The sequence below is a fragment of the Capra hircus genome (genome assembly GCF_001704415.2).
Source record: "Capra hircus breed San Clemente chromosome X unlocalized genomic scaffold, ASM170441v1, whole genome shotgun sequence".
Lineage (NCBI taxonomy): Eukaryota > Metazoa > Chordata > Mammalia > Artiodactyla > Bovidae > Capra > Capra hircus.
The window spans coordinates 45,589,783-45,608,609 of NW_017189516.1; the positions used below are offsets into that span (position 1 = coordinate 45,589,783).

The window sequence follows — 18,827 nt, forward strand, 5'->3', positions numbered from 1 at the left end:
CAACTTTTGGAACACTTTAATCAACAGAATGGAAGTATACAAATGAATTTCAAAATGAAATCAATGCACCCAAGAGGGAGATCTAACATGAGAGTATCTACAGCTCACAATGAGAATCTGGTCAGATGGAAGAAGGCCAGAGTCCAAAGCAGAGAGTGAAGAGGGATGCGTAAGAGAGAGGAAGGGCTCTGGGACAGAAATATCAAGACGTGCTCATCTGATGTCTTCAAATTCCAGACTCCCCAAGGCCATAGTTGGTGGTTTGGGACAAACATGGTATTTGGTCACAAAGAGCAGCAGTAGAGATCGGCTGTATCTGGAATGGGGAGGGAGGCGAGAAATCTGGGGAGACTGTAGACAGTCTATGATAAAGAAGACGGAGGTATGAGGGCACGGGCACTAATAAGGCTCTGTGTCCCCTTACGACAGGCGCCAACCAAACCACAGCAATGTACTATGAAAAATGACTCAAGTTACTGCTTTAGTGGAAGATATGAAGTAGCTATAGGAAACTTCTGTGGAAAAGGTCCAGCTTATATGGAGAAAAATACACATTCAAGCACTGGATTATCTATAGTGCCACATTCAGAGTTGGTGGAGGAAAGGAGCTCTTTCCAGGTGACTTGCAGAAGGCCATCCTTTCTTCACGGAGCGGACTGAAGTGTTCAGTTCTTCACAAAGTTCTGTTAGTCTTCATCTTGTCCCTGCAAAGAAAATGACGGGGACAGCCCCAGTGAGTTTATGAGGACAACCTTCTCAATTGTAACTGAGATGTAGTCAGAGCATTTAGTTACAGTGACAATTCAAAAACCTGCGTCTTATCTCAGAATTATTCTCTATAGTTACTACAGAAAAAGAATTAGCATTTAATGACATATATACACTAAAGCAGTTCTTTCCTCTCAGTGAAAACCCTGCCTAGAAATGAGGAACCATTGCCAATGGGCATGGGATTTCTCTGGGGAATGGTGAATATGGTCTAAAATCAGACAGTGGTGAGAAGCACACCACCCTGGGAATTTACTAAAAACCACTGAGTTGTATGCTTTCAAAGAGTGACTTTTATGGTATGTGAATTTTATCTCAATAAAGTTGTAATTCAAAATCTGCTTCGAAATTAATTTTTCTTAGCATTTCTCGTTCACCTAATGAATTTACTATAACTACTAAATACTTTCCCAAGGTTGCCACCAATTATCCTATTTCTGTTAAGTGAAAAATTTTCAGTGTCAGGATAGCCATTTTAGAATTTTAAAAACTGCTTTCTGATAACATTTGTTTGCCTAATAAGATATCAGAAATGAAGACTCAGGGACTTCCTTGATGGTCTCAAGGCAGGGGGCATGGGTTTGATCCCTAGTCAGGGAACTAAGATGATACATGCTGCCCAGCATGATCAATAAATAAATTTTTAAAATTTCCCCTAAATAATAACGTATCATCCTTTATAAAAAAGAAATTAAGACTCATAATGACAGTATACAACCTGCTAAACTATTTAAATAGGCTTTAAAACAATATTCAACTAAAACCATTTTTTTACAATCCAAACGGACCTTAATGTTCATAAAGACCATTTTCTGTGCTACCCAAATAATTCCCCCTACCAGAGCCATCGCTGGAATTAACACTCATACTGATGCCCAATATACTACTTGACTTATACAAACTGAAAATGGAATCAAGGGAAATTGAGCCAGGTGTTTCAAGCTGATTTAGCTTAACATTGGCCAGGGATGGTGTGTATATGTATATACACACATCTGTGTGTGCAATCACACTCATGTGCATAAAACAAACTCCTCTAAATTTCATCATGTGAGGTGACTGACCAATGCAACAACACTGCACAGAGGCCCATCACAATACTCCCAGAGGAAAAAAAGTAGCAATATAAATAACCTTTTACATCCTTCATTGGAAAGGATCAAAGCTACTACAATGGTACAAAGTCACAAAGCTATATAAACTCTATTTGCCTACAAATACCTGTCTGTTGCACTTTGTTAGGAATCAAGGTTTTCAGGGTAAGAAGAAATATATACAATTAAAATAGATTAGGGAGAAATATTACAATGTTAAAAGAGAATTAAAAATCAACGTGAACTTATATATCTTAAATCATGTTTTATAGGTCTGTCCAGAAAACAAGACTAGAAAAGATGTCATGTACACCTCCAGCTCCCAGATTAGGGTTTCTAATACCCATTAAAAGTAAACAGGAGTCTTAGTATGAGATGAACTTAGGATATCCTCTTGGGCCAGAAAGCAAGGAAGCTTTCAAAGACCAACAGGATTTCACCAATGGAACATAAAGGATATGGCTCAAAATAGCTTCCAGTGGTCAAAGGTGTGCCAATTTTAGCATCAAAAAGATGGCCACTACATGCAGTGACAGGATGAACCTCACAGAGAAGAGAGCCAGACACAAAAAGAGCATGCACTGTATGTTCCATTTATTTTAAATTCAAGAAGAGAAGAGAGTCAGATATAGTGATAGGTGATAGAGTTGGAGTAATGGTTACATGGTGGGGAGGGAAAAAGGAGAAGAGTGTGACTAGAAAGTGGCCTTTTCGAGTCCTGGAGATACAGATGTATAAATTCATCATGTTACAAACTTTATATCTGTACACTTTTTATATATATGTTACATATTGACCAAAATATACCAACAAAGCAATAAAAATCTACAACATCCATGCTGCTACTGCTGCTAAGTCGCTTCAGTCGTGTCCGACTCTGTGTGACCCCACAGACGGCAGCCCATCAGGCTCCCCCATCCCTGGGATTCTCTAGGCAAGAATACTGGAGTGGGTTGCCATTTCCTTCTCCAATGCATGAAAGTGAAAAGTGAAAGTGAAGTCGCTCAGTTGTGTCCGACTCTGTGTGACCCCACAGACGGCAACCCATCAGGCTCCCCCATCCCTGGGATTCTCTAGGCAAGAATACTGGAGTGGGTTGCCATTTCCTTCTCCAATGCATGAAAGTGAAAAGTGAAAGAGAAGTCACTCAGTCGTGTCCAACTCTTAGCGACCCCATGGACTGCAGCCTACCAGGCTCCTCCATCCATGAGATTTTCCAGGCAAGAGTACTGGAGTGGGGTGCCATTGCCTTCTCCAACAACATCCATTATGCTACTTAAAAAAAAGGAAGCCTGAAACTCACCCATCACCATTTAAGGTGGTTTCTAACTCAACATCGTCCTGGAAAATTTGCAATTTAAAAGAAAGATTTAAATGCCTATCCTGCCTTGCCAGGAGGAAATGTACTTCAGAAGGTACCTAAATGACCTTAGCTGATGAGGAAAAACTTGATAGGAGAATGTTGGCTAACTGTCAAAGGAATGACACTAGCAAAAAACTCATCATTTTATAAACATTAACAAAATTACTGATTCAGGCCGTTTTTCAACTGGTCTTAATAACCCCTAAGTGATGGCTGTATGGTGCCAAAGTAACACTACGCAGATCATTTTCTGATTGAGAAGGGAAAATTAACCACATTGTGGAGGGACCAGGCAGTTGAATTATGGGCAGTCTTAACATTACTAACACTGGATCAACCGAACTGCCTGGGTCTCAGAGTGTAATTCTGCATCCTTATTTATGAAATATTCTAGCAAAAAAAAAAAATGCTCCACTGAGCCTTCAGATGAACTTCCAGTTTATGGGAGAGCCAGGGTTTCAAAGAAAAAAAATCAAACAAATCAAGGTGGGACATTTTTGCAGGACAACTGGTATGGTCTTTCAATAAAAAAATTGTTCTACATTAAAATCTAGAGACCTACTCAGATGTGTTATGTGGTCCTGGAATCGATTTGTCTTTGGGACAAATCAGGGGAATTTTCATGATGAAAATATGACACAGGAAGATGGAGACAGTTAAATGAAATAAAACTAGGCTGCACGACAGTATGAAAAGCATGATCTCATTTGGGGAAAAATATATATACATATATACAAATAGCAAAACACCTGGAAGGACACAGATAAAGCTCTAAGAATGGTAATCTCTGGATTATGAGAATACAACAGTTTCTCTTTTTTTGCTTATTTATATTTTTTAACAGTGTACATATACTGCTTTTTGATTATTAAAGATTACTTTAAATTAAACAAATAATCAGAACCCTTACGGTTGCTAGTAGAGTTGGAGCTTAAAGGTTGTCAGAAGAAAGAAAACTGGAAACCAAAGACTGGATTATTTATTGTTGTTATTACCACAAAGTAGTAAAACTCGTTATTCTGTGATTGATCATCATCTTCATTTTTTTAATTGTGGTAAACTATATGTAAAGCTTACTCTCTGGTTAAGATGGAAAAAAATGTTTTATTAAGTGTACAGCTCAGCAGCATTCAGTACATTCACAGTGTTGCACCACCATCCATCTCCAGAACTTTTTCATCTTTCTCCAATGAAACTCTGTCCTCATTAAACACTAAATTTGCTTTTCTCCTACTCCCCAACCATGGCAACCACCATTCTACTTTCTTCAGGGGCCTTACATAAGTTGAAGCATACAGTATCTGTCTTTCAGGGTCTGGATTATTTCACTTATCATAATGACTTCAAGGTTTATCTATACTGTAGCATGTCACAACTTTATTCTTTTTAAGAGCTGAATAATAATAATTGGTTATATGGATAAACCCACTGTTTACCTTGATTGATAACTTTAACTTTTTTATTTTTCTGGTTTCAATCCATCTACAGACTTTCTCTAAACATTCTGTCAATTCTATGGATGATGATAAACTGAATTACTTTTTAAATAAGATTCGTGGCAGGATACACACCCTGCTTACTGCTTTTAATAACTCCATAGGGCAAGGACTCCCAGAACATCAGGTCCTCTACTGAAATGGCTACTCTGGTGACCCAGTTCTTGCTATCCTTCCTGTCTGGGGTGAAAAAATACTCCCAACTTTCTTTAGGGATCACTGCTTTTCCAGTGGCAAAACCACAAAGATGTGGCTGAAAATATCAATCATCTGGCTGGTAGACTCTGAGGAAAAATCAAATATTTTGTAATATAAAGAAAAGTAGTCAATTACTGTTTTGCTTTGTATTTGGAAGCGTCCCTGGGCTCACTGCTGGGATTGCTCCAATCATCAGCTTCAGCTGTGCTCTTGTAATGGCGCCATGCGGACTTGTTAAAAACCGGAAGTCTCTCAAATGATTCACTTGAAAGGGCCTAAGGAGAGAAACAAAAATGTATAGTAAAGGTCTACAGTATCATCTTTCTCATGTGAAATACCAACTCAAATTTTACTATTCAAAGCATCAGAAACCTTAATGTGGAGGTATACTAAAGTTACATTTTAGCATTTTACTTAGACTGGACAGGATAAAATGAAAGCATTTTTTAAAGGAACAAAAACATTCACGCACAAAAAACCAGTAAACATGAAGAGAACAAAAACCATTTTCGTTCAGTTAATACTGATAAAGATATCCAATCGTCTTAGACCAAACACTATTGTCCACTGGGTAAATGCTCTCCCAGAGGGCCCAGAAGAAATAAAGTTTCACAGTAGATTTATAAATATAAGCTCATAAAGTGATATCAAATAGCATATTGTTTCTATGTATTGGCATCTAAGATAAACACCCCCAATAAAGGGTTATTTTATGATATAACATATAAAACACTACATAGCTGCTGAAAGGATGAGCCAGTTCTATGTGAACTGATACGGAAGTATCTCCAAGATATATTGGAAAGTAGAACAGAGCAAAGTGCTAAAATAATCACTGGTGTGAAAACAATTAAATTCTCTCTCCATATGTTTATCAATACTGAATCAACTTCTAAGAGGATTCACATGAAACTGGTACCCATGGTCACCCCAGAAAAGAGAACCCAGTGGCTCTGGGCCAGTAATGGGAGACAGTTTTCCCTTTCACAGCTTTAAAATTTCATACAATGTGCCCCTATTACATAATCAAAAAGTACTCCAAATATTCTAGAGTTTCAGTTCAATTCAGTAGTTCAGTCATGTCCAACTCTGCGACCCCATGGACTGCAGCACACCAGGCCTCCCTGTCCATCACGAACTCCCGGAGCTTGCTCAAACTCATGTCCATTGAGTCGGTGATGCCATCCAACCATCTCATCCTCTGTCATCCCCTTCTCCTTCTGCCTTCAATCTTTCCCAGCATCAGTCTTTTCAAATGAGTCAGTTCTTTGCATCAGGTGGCCAAAGTATTGGAGTTTCAGCGTCAGCATCAGTCCTTCCAATGATTATTCAGGATTGATCTCCTTTAGGATGGCCTGGTTGGATCTCCTTGCAGTCCAAGGGACTCTCAAGAGTCTTCTCCAACACCACAGTTCAAAAGCATCACTTCTTTGGCTCTCAGCTTTCTTTACAGTCCAACTCTCACATCCATACATGACTAATGGAAAAACAATAGCCTTGACTAGATGGACCTTTGTTGGCAAAGCAATGTCTCTGCTTTTTAATATGTTGTCTAGGTTGGTCATAACTTTCCTTCCAAGGAGTAAACATCTTTTAATTTCATGGCTGTAGTCACCATCTGCTGTGATTTTGGAGCCCAAAAAAGTAAAGTCTGACACCATTTCCACTGTTTCCCCATCTATTTCCCATGAAGTGATGGGACCAGATGCCATGATCTTCGTTTTCTGAATGTTGCGCTTTAAGCCAACTCTTTCACTCTCCTCTTTCATTTTCATCAACAGGCTCTTTAGTTCTTCTTTGCTTTCTTCCATAAGGGTGGTGTCATCTGCATATCTGAGGTTATTGATATTTCTCCCGGCAATCTTGATTCCAGCTTGTGCTTCAACCAGCCCAGCGTTTCTCATGATGTATTCTACATATAAGTTAAATAAGCAGGGTGACAATATACAGCCTTGAGGTACTCCTTTCCCTATTTGGAACCAGTCTGTTGTTCCATGTCCAATTCTGTCACTTCCTGACCTGCATACAGATTTCTCAAGAAATTTCTCAAGCAGAACAGATGGTCTGGTATTTCCATCTCTTTCAGAATTTTCCACAGTTTGTTGTGATATTCTAGAGTTCAGAAGTAAATAAAAGTTTGATACCACCACTGAATGAGAAAAGTTGTATCACAGAGAACTTTGTTATCTGATCAGACTTTAAGGTAAACATATTATAAGCACTGAAATCTTGCAACTTTAAGCCAGCAAGTCTCTAAAATAAAAGACTTCAGTTTATGAAAATCTGTCTTTTAAATGAGTCCTTTTAATGGATATGCAAATTTTTTAAAAATCACAACTTAGAATTAAGGTTTTTAAAAATCAGTATTTAAATTTTCATATCTCCATATTTCCTATTTTGCTCTGAGCATAAAATCAAGGGTAGGTCATAACTTGGTTTTCACATAAAAGTGAAGTAAATCCTAGTTGAATATAAGAATTCATATATATTAAATCATATATATATGATTATTCATATATATAATATGAGATGATGATACAGTGCTAATCTGCTTTAGTTATTAGAACTCACAGCTTTAAAAAGTAAAGATGCTTTCCTGTAACAGAAATAAAATGCAGTACCTTTAAATAAATGACAGCATCAGTACCCACGCCTTCCATAGAATAGAGTTTTAGATCTCCTTGAAAATATCTAGCATACAGACGAGAAATTGGCAAGCCGTAACCAAATCCAGCCTATTGAGAAAAGAAAATTAATACACTGAGAAAGGCACAAAATGCTAACACATTGAGTCTGAGGACCATCTGAAAGATTAGAATCAATTCTTGATTCATATTTAAAGCAAATACATTGACCCAACCCATACTATGACACACATACATGGCATCTATGGCAAACAATCTATTTTCATCCTCCAAAAATATTTCTCACGTGTTTGGAAAAGAATAGAAACACTCCTATTTTGACTAAGCTTTTTTTAAATATCACAAATAATGCTTTTAATTATTTAGCTTCTTATAGTACTCACATAACAGAAACTGACAAATCCATGTTGTTGTTATTTAGTCACTAAGTCACGTGTAACTCTCTTGCAATCCCATGGACTATAGTCCATCAGGCTCCTCTGTCCATGGGATTTCCCAGGTAAGAATACTGGAGTGAATGGGTTGCAAATCCTCCCAGGAGACTAATGCTTTTTGAATGTTTTAAAGTAATTGTTTTGCATTGTTTAAAAACAAATCCCAAATCAAGTGGGATTTGAACTGGAAACTCAACTAAACCACATCATTCCAAAGTTCTATTAACTGATTTCTTTGCTCTTTATAGTGAACATTCAATTGAGTAGCACAGGAGTTGAAACCTATCAGTACCAAGGCTAACACAATGAAAAGAAAGTGATCTCCTAAGGGCTACTTCCTAAAGCTGTGGAACACTACAGTATTTTGACATGTGGTTGTCCATGTATTTTTAGAGACAAGAAAGCTATGCCAGTACCCTCCTGTATCTCTGTGTCATAGAGCCCTGACTGTAACAGGTTGTCAGGGGGGAAAAAAAAAAAGATTTCCGATACTGACAAGAATAAGAAAAATTGAGACTGATTTCAAAAACTCTGGGTTGGAGAGGAAGGGGCTGTTCCTCAAGTTTTGGCCCCTTTGATTAAGTCCACTGACAGGTTAGTGAAGGAGGCAGTGGGCAAACACACACCAGCGGTTGGGTGGGCTTTAGGTTCGGACAGATGAAATCCACTTTTTGTACAACTAGCAGTTTGCTCAACCTAAGACTGTTTTCTTACCCAAAAATGTAATGAAAAGCTTACATAAGAGCTGTTGTAAGAATTAAATGATATAAGGAGTGTAAAGTCTTGGGACAGTGTCTAAGACACAGCAGAATGAAAGAAATGGAAGCTACTATGACGGCTACCACACAGCAGTAATTTTACTAAGCTCTGCAGCTTTCAACTGCTTTCTAACAGCTTTCCTAGATTCCTTCCTCAGGGTTAGGGCCTAAACAAGGGTTGGGTGTGATAGAGTACACCATCATGGAAGGGCTGCAGGACAGGCAGAACACGGTCAGGAGCAAAGACGAGGCAGCCGAAATGGTGACTGAGGTCACCCCAGCAAAGAAATCAGCGGACTTTGGAGGAGGCTGAGGAAACCTGCCTCCTCCAGTCAAGCAAGGCCCGGAGCCAGCTCCCAGGGCTACCAGGGAACAGCGGAGAACACCTGAGCCCGATGCAGTCATGAGTGTGAAGAGACGGGTGACCCCAGGGTCCCACGGAATGCAAAGGAGGGGCCTCTACCTCAGATTTGGTCAAGTTCTGGCAAGTCTTCCCAGGGTGTCAAAGGATCAATAGGAGTTGGCTGGGACAACATTTCCAAAAAAGAAATGCATGTGTCACAGCACAGGGCTGTAACACAGTAAGGTGCTTGATGATGAAATTACATTTCCTAGTAGTACATACCCACATGCCTGCTTACAGGCTGAGGAGAGCTAACTGGGAGACACGCTAGTGGAAGCATTTCTTCAAAAGTAGAGCCACATAGAACACTGGAAAGAATACAGACAGACATGGCCAGTGCTGGCTTGACCATCATGAGCTCAAAGACCCTGGGCAAACAGGTCACCTCATTTCCTCATCTATAACATGTGAGGTCGGATACATACTTTTTAAAACTCTTACTTCAATTGCTCAGTTTCATTAAACAAAAAAAAAATGACATCACAGCTGTCCTCAAGATGCTATTTTGAGACCTGGAAGAGATGAGCCATATTCCTTTTAAACAACTGGTGAAGGCTCTAGATTTGCTTGTGGCATTTTGTTTTCCTTTTGACATTTGTTTAAATAGGTACCAGAAAACTAGTCAAGGTGATGGGTTTCAAAACTGATCTCTCAAATATTTTCTTGAATCCTATATAAACGACTTCCTCTCTGCTTTCAATATGCTGTGTTAACAAACTCTGTCTTGAATAAATGATGCCAAGTGTTGGATTTTATTCATACAAATAAAACATAATCTTATGTGCTTATCAGGCAGGTAAGACTTGAAAATGAAAATGTACACCCTGAACTATTTCGCAGAATGATAGCTATGTTGCTGTGTTTAATGACAAAGGTTTCAATTGTTGTTTGTCAATTAGAAACACGCAGCGGGGGAAGAAAGTGTGGCCCTACCAGGATCTAAATGCTGCCATGGTAACTAGAGGCTTTCCTCACTGCCTTAATAGAGCTGAAGATTTTTTCCACAGTGAGACAGAAAAGGCTCTGAAAATGCATACACAACCTATATGTTTCCTGCTTATGTTATTTCATGTAAAAAATGTAATGTGTTCATAATTTAATATTTAATTATATAAACAAATTTGGCAGGGGAAGTTCTAAAGCCCTGGATGATCCAAGCCATGGAGGTATGCAGCGCCCAGGGTCTGCTGCAGCCAGACACACGGTGCTGTTCCCCGTTCACCTGCTATTAAACTTCCACCCCCGCCAAGGGGAACACCAGGTGGTAAATGGTGCTCTGGCAGCCGTCTTAACCATGACGTTTTTCTCTCTATTGGGAAGGTAGGCACTCAGCTCTGAGTGTTTTTTACACACAAATTAGAGAAGAAATCTGAGGCCAAAAGAGTCATAAAGAAAGTAGCAATAGCATAAAACTCCCCCCCTCCTTCAAACAAGGTGGAAAACATTCAAATTCAACAAGGCTAATGCAACACCCTAGGGAAACGGCCTGCCCTGTCCGTTCTGTGTTAATGGTCCTTCCTCCAACTAAAGCTTGACAGGCTTACCAATGGGGCGGCTCGGGTAGGCTCCAGGCTAGGTCTCGGAGCAGTTGAATACATGTAGTTAAAAAGGCGATCTATTTTTCGGAGTGGAACCCCACCACCTAGGTCACTTATCTGTAACGTACAAAAATATTAAAAGAAGAAAAAGTCATCATCCATATACTTAGCAGGTGGCAAGTAGTTCATTACATAAAGTATATGACAGATTACTCTAAACTGTGCAAGGGCTTCAACTCCCAAAGAAATATAGTCCCTTTGTGAATGGTATAAAACAAGGGAGGTGGGCAACTGGGGTCAGCATCCAATAGGCTTGGATTTGAGATCTTGATCAGCTCCCTAAAAATGGGGCTCTAATGAAGTTTAAACAAGGTAACTTAAGCCAAGGATCTAATGTAGTACTTACAAATAAAAACTCCCAAACTCATTCTACAAGGCGACCATCATCCTGATACCAAAACCATAGGCCAATATCAATGATGAACATAGATGCAAAAATTCTCAACAAAATTCTAGCAAACAGAATCCAATAACACATTAAAAGGATCATATATCATGATCACATGGGCTTTATCCCAGGGATGCAAGGATTCAACATTCATGAATCAATCAATGTGATATACAATATTAATAAACTGAAATATAAAAACCACATGATCATCTCAATAAATGCAGAGAAAGTCTTTGATAAAATTCAATACTCATTTATGATAAAAACTCTCCAGAAAGGAGGCACAGAAGGAACTTATCTCAACATACTGGGCTTCCATGGTAGCTCAGATGGTGAAGAATCTGCCTGTAACGCAGGAGACCTGGGTTCGATCCCTGGGTTGAGAAGATCCCCTGAGGAGGTCATGGCAACCCATTCCAGTATTCTTGCCTGGAGAATCCCCATGGACAGAGGAGCCTGGCAGGCTACAGTCCATAGGGTCAGAAAGAGTCGGACACGACTGGGCGACTAAGCACAGCTCAGTACATCGCAACATAATAAAGGCCATGTATGACAAACCCACAACAAACATTTCTCTCAATGGTGAAAAACTGAGAGCATCTCCTCTAAGATCAGAAACAAGACAAGGGTGCCCATTCTTGCCACTATTATTCAACATAGTTTTGGAAGTCCTAGTCATGGCAATCAGAGAAGAAAAAGAAAAGGAATCCAGATTGAAAAAGGAGAAGTAAAACTCTCACTCTTTGCAGATGACATGATACCATACATAGAAAACCCTAAAGATGCCACCAGAAAATTACTAGAGCTAATCAATTAATATAGTGAACTCACAGGATATAAAATATACAGAGATCATTTGCATTCCTATCAGCTAACAATGAAAAACTGGGAAGAGAAATTAAGGAAACAATTCCATTCACCACTGCAGCAAAAAGAATAAAGTACTTAGGAGTAACCCTAAAGAGATAAAAAACCTATATTCAGAAAACCATAAGACACAGATAAAAGAAATCAAAGAAGACACAAACAGATGGAGAAATATGCTATGTTCTTGGATTGGAAGAACCAATACTGTGAAAATGACTATACTACCCAAAGCAATCTACAGATAAGATGCAATTCCTATGAAACTACCAATGGTATTTTTCAAAGAACTAGAACAAAAATATTTCACAATTCATACAGAAACACAAAAGACCCTGAACAGCCAAAGCAATCTTGAAGAAAGAAAAATGGCACTGGAGGAATCAACTTTCCAGACTATACCACAAAGCTAGTCATCAAGACAGTATGGTACTGGCACAAAAACAAATATAAACCAATGGAACAAGACAGTCTAGAGATGAACCCACGCACCTTATCTTTGACAAAGGAGGCAAGAATACACAATGGAGAAAAGACAGTCTCTTCAATAATTGCTGCTGGGAAAACTGGAACCCTACATGTAAAAGAATGAAACTAGAACACTTCCTAACACCATACAAAAAGTGAACTCGAAATGGATTAAAGACTTAAATATATAAGTCTAAATATATAAATATATTTAAATATAATATATTTAGTTATATAAATATATTTATTTATATTTATATTTATAAATATAAATTATATTTATATAATTATTTATTATATATATTTATTATATTTATTATTTATTTATTATAATTTTATATTATATATAAAATATATATAAATATTTATATTTAGTTATATAAATAAATAAATAAATAAATAAATAACTCTTATTTCCTCTAAGGCTCTTAGAGGAAAATACAGGCAGTACACTTTTTGACATAAATTACAGCAGGATCCTCTTTGACCCAGCTCCAAGAATAAAAATAAACAAATGGGACCTAATGAAACTTAGAACCTTTTGCCCAGCAAAGAAAACAATAAACAAGATTAAAAGACAACCCTCAGTGTGGGAGAAAATAATTTCAAACAAAACAACTGACAAAGGATTAATCTCCAAAATATATAAGCAGCTCGTATAGCTCAATATCTGAAAAATAAAGAGCTTAATCAAAAAATTGGCAGAAACAGCAAAGGAAACTACAAACAAGGTGAAAAGACAACCCTCAGAATGGGAGAAAATAATAGTAAATGAAACAACTGACAAAGGAATTAATTTCCAAAATATACAAACAGCTCATACAACTCAATACCAGAAAAACAAACCACTCAATCAAAAAGTGGGGAAAAGACCTAAAAAGACATTTCTCCAAAGAAGACATACAGATGGCTAGCAAACACATGAAAAGATGCTCAACATCACTTGTTATTAGAGAAATGCAAATCAAAACTACAATGAGGTTATCATCTTACACTAGCCAGAATCAGTTCAGTTCAGTCACTCAGTCGTGTCCGACTCTTTGCGATCCCATGAATCGCAGCACGCCAGGCCTCCCTGTCCATTACCATCCCCTAGAGTTCACTCAAACTCAAGTCCATTGAGTCGGTGATGCCAACCAGCCATCTCATCCTCTGTCGTCCCCTTTCCCTCCTGTCCCCAATCCCTCCCAGCATCAGAGTCTTTTCCCATGAGTCAACTCTTTGCATGAGGTGGCCAAAGTACCAGTCAGAATAGCCATCAGCAAAAAGTCTACAAATAATAAATGCTGGAGAGGGTGTGGAGAAAAGGGAACCCTCTTGCATTGCTGGTGGGAATGTAAACTGATACAGTCACTATGGAAGACAGTATAGAGCTTCTTTAAAAAGCTAGGAATAAAGTGACAGAGGAGAGTGAAAAAGTTGGCTTAAAACTCAGCATTCAGAAAACCAAGATTATGGTGGCAAACAGACAGGGAAACAATGGAAACAGTCAGAGATTTTAATTTTGGGGACTCCAAAATCACTGCAGATGGTGACTGTAGCCATGAAATCAAAAGATGCTTGCTCTTTAGAAGAAAAGCTATGACCAACCTAGACGGCATATTAAAAAGCAAAGACATTACTTTGCTGACAAAGGTCCATCTAGTCAAAGCTATGGTTTGTCCAGTAGGCATGTATGGACATGAGAGTTGGACTATAAAGAAAGCTGAGTGCTGAATAACTGACACTTCTGAACTACAGTGTTGGGAGAAGACTCTTGAGAGTCCCTTGGACTGCAAGGAGATCAAACCAGTCCATTCTAAAGGAAATCAGTCCTCAATATTCATGAAGGACTGATGCTGAAGCTGAAACTCCAATACTTTGGCCACCTGATGCCAAAACCTAGAGCCTATTATACAGAGTGAAGTAAGTCAGAAAAAGAAATATTGCATACTGACACATATATATGGAATCTAAAAAAATGGTACTGATGAATTTATCTTCAGGGTAGCAATGGAGAAACAGACATAGAGAACAGACCTATGGACACGGGGGAGGGAAGGAGGGAGAGGATGAGATGTATGGAGAGAGTAACATGGAAACTTACAATGCTATATGTAAAATAGATAGCCAATGGGAATTTGCTGTGTGACTCAGGGAACTCAAACAGGGGCTCTGTGACAATCTAGAAGGATAGGATGTGGAGGCAGATGGAAGGGAACTTCAGGAGGAAGGGGACATTGGTGTACCTATGGCTGATTCTTGTTGATGTATGACAGAAAACCACAAAATTCTGTAAAGCAATTATCCTTCAATTAAAAAAAAAACAGGCAGAAAACCTGAACAGATTTCTCCAAAGAGGACATATAAATGGCCAATAGACACATGAGAAGATACTCAATATCACTAATTATTAGAGAAATGCAAATCAGAACTACAATGAGGGAGGTGGTCCTAAGATGGCGGAGGAAGCAAATTCATTGAAAGAACATTTGAACGTTAAGCAAACTCCACAAAACAACTTCTGAATGCTGGCAGAGGACATCAGGCACCCAGAAAAGCAGCCCATTGTCTTTGAAAGGAAGTGAAGTGAAATCGCTCAGTCGTGTCCGACTCTTTGCAACTAGAACAAATAATTTTACAATTTGTATGGAAATACAAAAAGCCTCAAATATCCAAAGCAATCTTGAGAAAGAAGAATGGAACTAGAGGAATCAAGCTGCCTGACTTCAGGCTCTACTACAAAGCCACAGTCATCAAGACAGTATTGTACTGGCACAAAGACAGAAATATAGATCAATGGAACAAAATAGAAAGCCCAGAGATAAATTGATGTACCTATGGACACCTTATCTTTGACAACAGAGGCAAGAATATACAATGGAGAAAAGACAATCTCTTTAACAAGTGGTGCTGGGAAAACTGGTCAACAAAGAATGAAGCTAGAACACTTTTTAACACCATACACAAAAATAAACTCAAAATGGATTAAAGATCTAAATGTAAGACCAGAAACTATAAAACTCCTAGAGGAAAACATAGGCAAAACACTCTCTGACATAAATCACAGCAGGATCCTCTATGACCCACCTCCCAGAATATTGGAAATAAAAGCAAAAATAAACAAATGGGATCTAATTAAACTTAAAAGCTTTGCACAACAAAGGAAACTGTAAGCAAGGTGAAAAGACAGCCTTCAGAATGGGAGAAAATAAGAGCAAACGAAGCAACTGACAAAGAATTAATCTCAAAAATACACAAGTAACTCCTGCAGCTCAATTCCAGAAAAATAAATGACCCAATCAAAAAATGGGCCAAAGAACTAAATAGACATTTCTCCAAAGAAGACATACAGATGGCTAACAAACACATGACAAGATGCTCACCATCGCTCATTATCAGAGAAATGCAAATCAAAACCACAATGAGGTACCATTTCATGCCAGTCAGAATGGCTGCTATCCAAAAGTCTACAAACAATAAATGCTGGAGAGGGTGCGGAGAAAAAGGAACTCTTTTACATTGTTGGTGGGAATGCAAACTAGCATAGCCACTATGGAGAACAGTGTGGAGATTCCTTAAAAAACTGAAAATAGAACTGTCATATGACCCAGCAATCCCACTGCTGGGCATACACACTGAGGAAACCAGAATTGAAAGAGACATGTGTATCCCAATGTTCATCACAGCACTGTTTATAATAGCCAGGACATGGAAGCAACCTAGATGTCCATCGGCAGATGAATGGATAAGAAAGCTGTGGTACATATACACAATGGAGTATTACTCAGCCATTAAAAAGAATACATTTGAATCAATTCTAATGAGATGGATGAAACTGGAGCCTATTATACATAGTGAAGTAAGCCAGAAAGAAAAACACCAATACAGTATACTAACACATATATATGGAATTTAGAAAGATGGTAATGATAACCCTGTATGCAGGACAGCAAAAAAGACACAGATGTATAGAACAGTCTTTTGGTCTCTGTGGGAGAGGGAGAGGGTGGGACGATCTGAGAGAATAGCATTGAAACGTGTATATTATCATATGTGAAACAGATCACCAGTCCAGGTTCGATGCATGAAACAGGTGCTCAGGGCTGGTGCACTGGGATGACCCAGAGGGATGGGATGGGGAGGGAGGTGGAAGGGGGGTTCAGGATGGGGAACACATGTAAACCCATGGCTGATTCATGTCAATGTATGGCAAAAACCACTACAATACTGTAAAGTAATTAGCCTCCAACTAAAATAAATCTATTAAAAAAAAAACTACAATGAGGTTATCATCTCACGCCAGTCAGAATGGCCATCATCAAAAAATAAAAGCCTTATTACTCTGATGGTGAGAATGTAAACTGACATAGCCAGTATGGAGAACAGTATGAAGACTCCTTAAAAAACTAGGAAATAAAACTACCATATGAACCAGAAATCCCACTGCTGGGCATATACCCTCAGAAAACCATAACAGAAAAAGACACATGTACCCTAATGTTCGTAGCGGCAATATTGACAATAGCCAGGACAGGGAAGCAACCTAGATGTCCATCCACAGATGAATGGATCAAGATGTGGTACATATATACAATGGAATATTACTCGGCCATAAAAAAGACACTCAAAGCCAGTTCTCTTTCCTTCCCTTTGATTCTTCAATGTCTACACACTATGAAACTAACTGATAATTCAAGTGTATGTACAAATATAGCAGTTACCTTAATGGATAAGTCTTCTTTACCCAGAGTAACCAGGGTTTTAACAGCTGGGTAGCCTTCTTTTCTATCTTCATATAGTTCAACTGTTGCTCTCATTGAGTTCTGAAATCACAGAACCTTTTTTTTAGCGTGACACCCATTCACAAACTACTACTTTAAAGAAGCTAGCAAAACTTTACCAATACACAACAATTCTTTTGTGGGGCAAATATTAGTTGGATTTCTATGGCACTTTTTTCTCCCTCTAAAGAACTTAACATGTGTTCAGATCAAGGAAAAATTTTCTGATGCTTTGCTTTTTCATCTCATTTCAGTCTCATCCACCATACTAAGTGCTTATTTTTCTTTCCTTCCTTTTTTTCTTTTTGTTTTTGCTTTAGGGTATTAAAATTATTCAACTTTTTAACCAAGAGGGATGTTTTTATCACATGTAATGAGGCTGTAAAGGCTCACTGACTCACTTTAAATTCGATTATCAGTCTGCATTTACAGAGCACTCTTCCTCTAAAGAAGGTGGAAAACCAGAGAGGATTTTGGCTTCCCACAAAAATAAATCATTTGGCTGGGGAAAAAAAAGAAGTCAAAGAAATGTCAAGTGAAAAGAAATTCTGAAAAAGCCACAGCTTTGTTTTGAAGAACAAGTTCACAATTGAATGCCCATCTCAACCTTAAATGTCACATCAGTAACACTATAATTTGGGGAAGCAAATCAGCATAACTGATTTTTCTGGTGTTCAGTTTAGGGTTTTACACATTGGAAGAAATGGAATTTTACTAAAGTGCCTTGTGCTTGTAATACTGCTACTTACATGCCATTAGTTACCAGTTAATAAAAGCAACAGTTTAAGTTGTAGAGAGTTACTTTTTTTGGTTCTATTTTTTATGTGTGTGTTTGGTCCAGCCCATCCACATCTTTCCCCTCGGCCTCTGCCAGAGCTTCTGAATTTTCTAAAATGACTCAACTGTGTAAGAGTGTTAACGTATCTTTCAGGACTGGAACAATTGCTAATGCATCAACACGGTTAACTCTCAGAAGCATAAAAGAGGCATAAACGTGTTTTTATTTTGATCTGGCTACCACTAATCAAGTTTGTGCCAGGCTTGGAAACTAAAAAGCATCTCTAAGCTCATATCTAAAGAAAAAACAGTATGGATTTTACATAAAGTCACAATGGTAAAACTAAGCTTCAAAATCAATATGTACCAATATTCACGAAAACTATAGTGTACACAGCAATTTTTCATCTCTGTACAAATTATAAAACCCACAGGATATCAGAAATAGCATTTTTTAAATGGTTATGCAAAACCTTTTTCTTATGCTAATCTAATGAATCCATTATGCCTGAATCAAAGTAATTTAAAATGAAGACTTCTTTCCATATTTTCAAATTCCACTTACCTTGAACAACTCAAAGAGCATGTGAAAGAGGTGTGAGGGCACATAAACTACCTGAATAGGTTTGTTTGGAGCTTTGGCTGAAAACAGAGACAAAACCGTCAATGAGTAAAGACGAAGACTAGAAGAAAGTCAAGAATGTTGTTGCATCCGTACTTGGGTATGTACTTTTATGTACTTGGGTACATAAACAAGATGCTACAAAAAGCTAATGGAGGCTTCCAACTCTAAAAGCAGGATGAAAT

At 38.2% G+C, this 18,827-nt stretch overlaps 1 protein-coding gene across 2 annotated transcripts in view; it reads right to left on the minus strand.

Moving 5' to 3' along the window:
- PDK3 (pyruvate dehydrogenase kinase 3) overlaps positions 1–18,827 on the minus strand; it is a 79,731-nt gene continuing 60,904 nt past the window's right edge. The window contains exons 7-12 of one of the 2 annotated variants that reach the window (XM_018043835.1): positions 18,586–18,662; positions 17,184–17,285; positions 10,704–10,814; positions 7,541–7,654; positions 5,055–5,194; positions 1–704 (exon numbers count right to left, since the gene is read on the minus strand). In XM_018043835.1, the coding sequence (XP_017899324.1) occupies positions 674–704; positions 5,055–5,194; positions 7,541–7,654; positions 10,704–10,814; positions 17,184–17,285; positions 18,586–18,662 (575 nt within the window). In that variant the 3' untranslated portion in view covers positions 1–673. The remainder of the gene's footprint in view (positions 705–5,054; positions 5,195–7,540; positions 7,655–10,703; positions 10,815–17,183; positions 17,286–18,585; positions 18,663–18,827) is intronic. The other variant, XM_018043836.1, reaches the window with a different exon arrangement.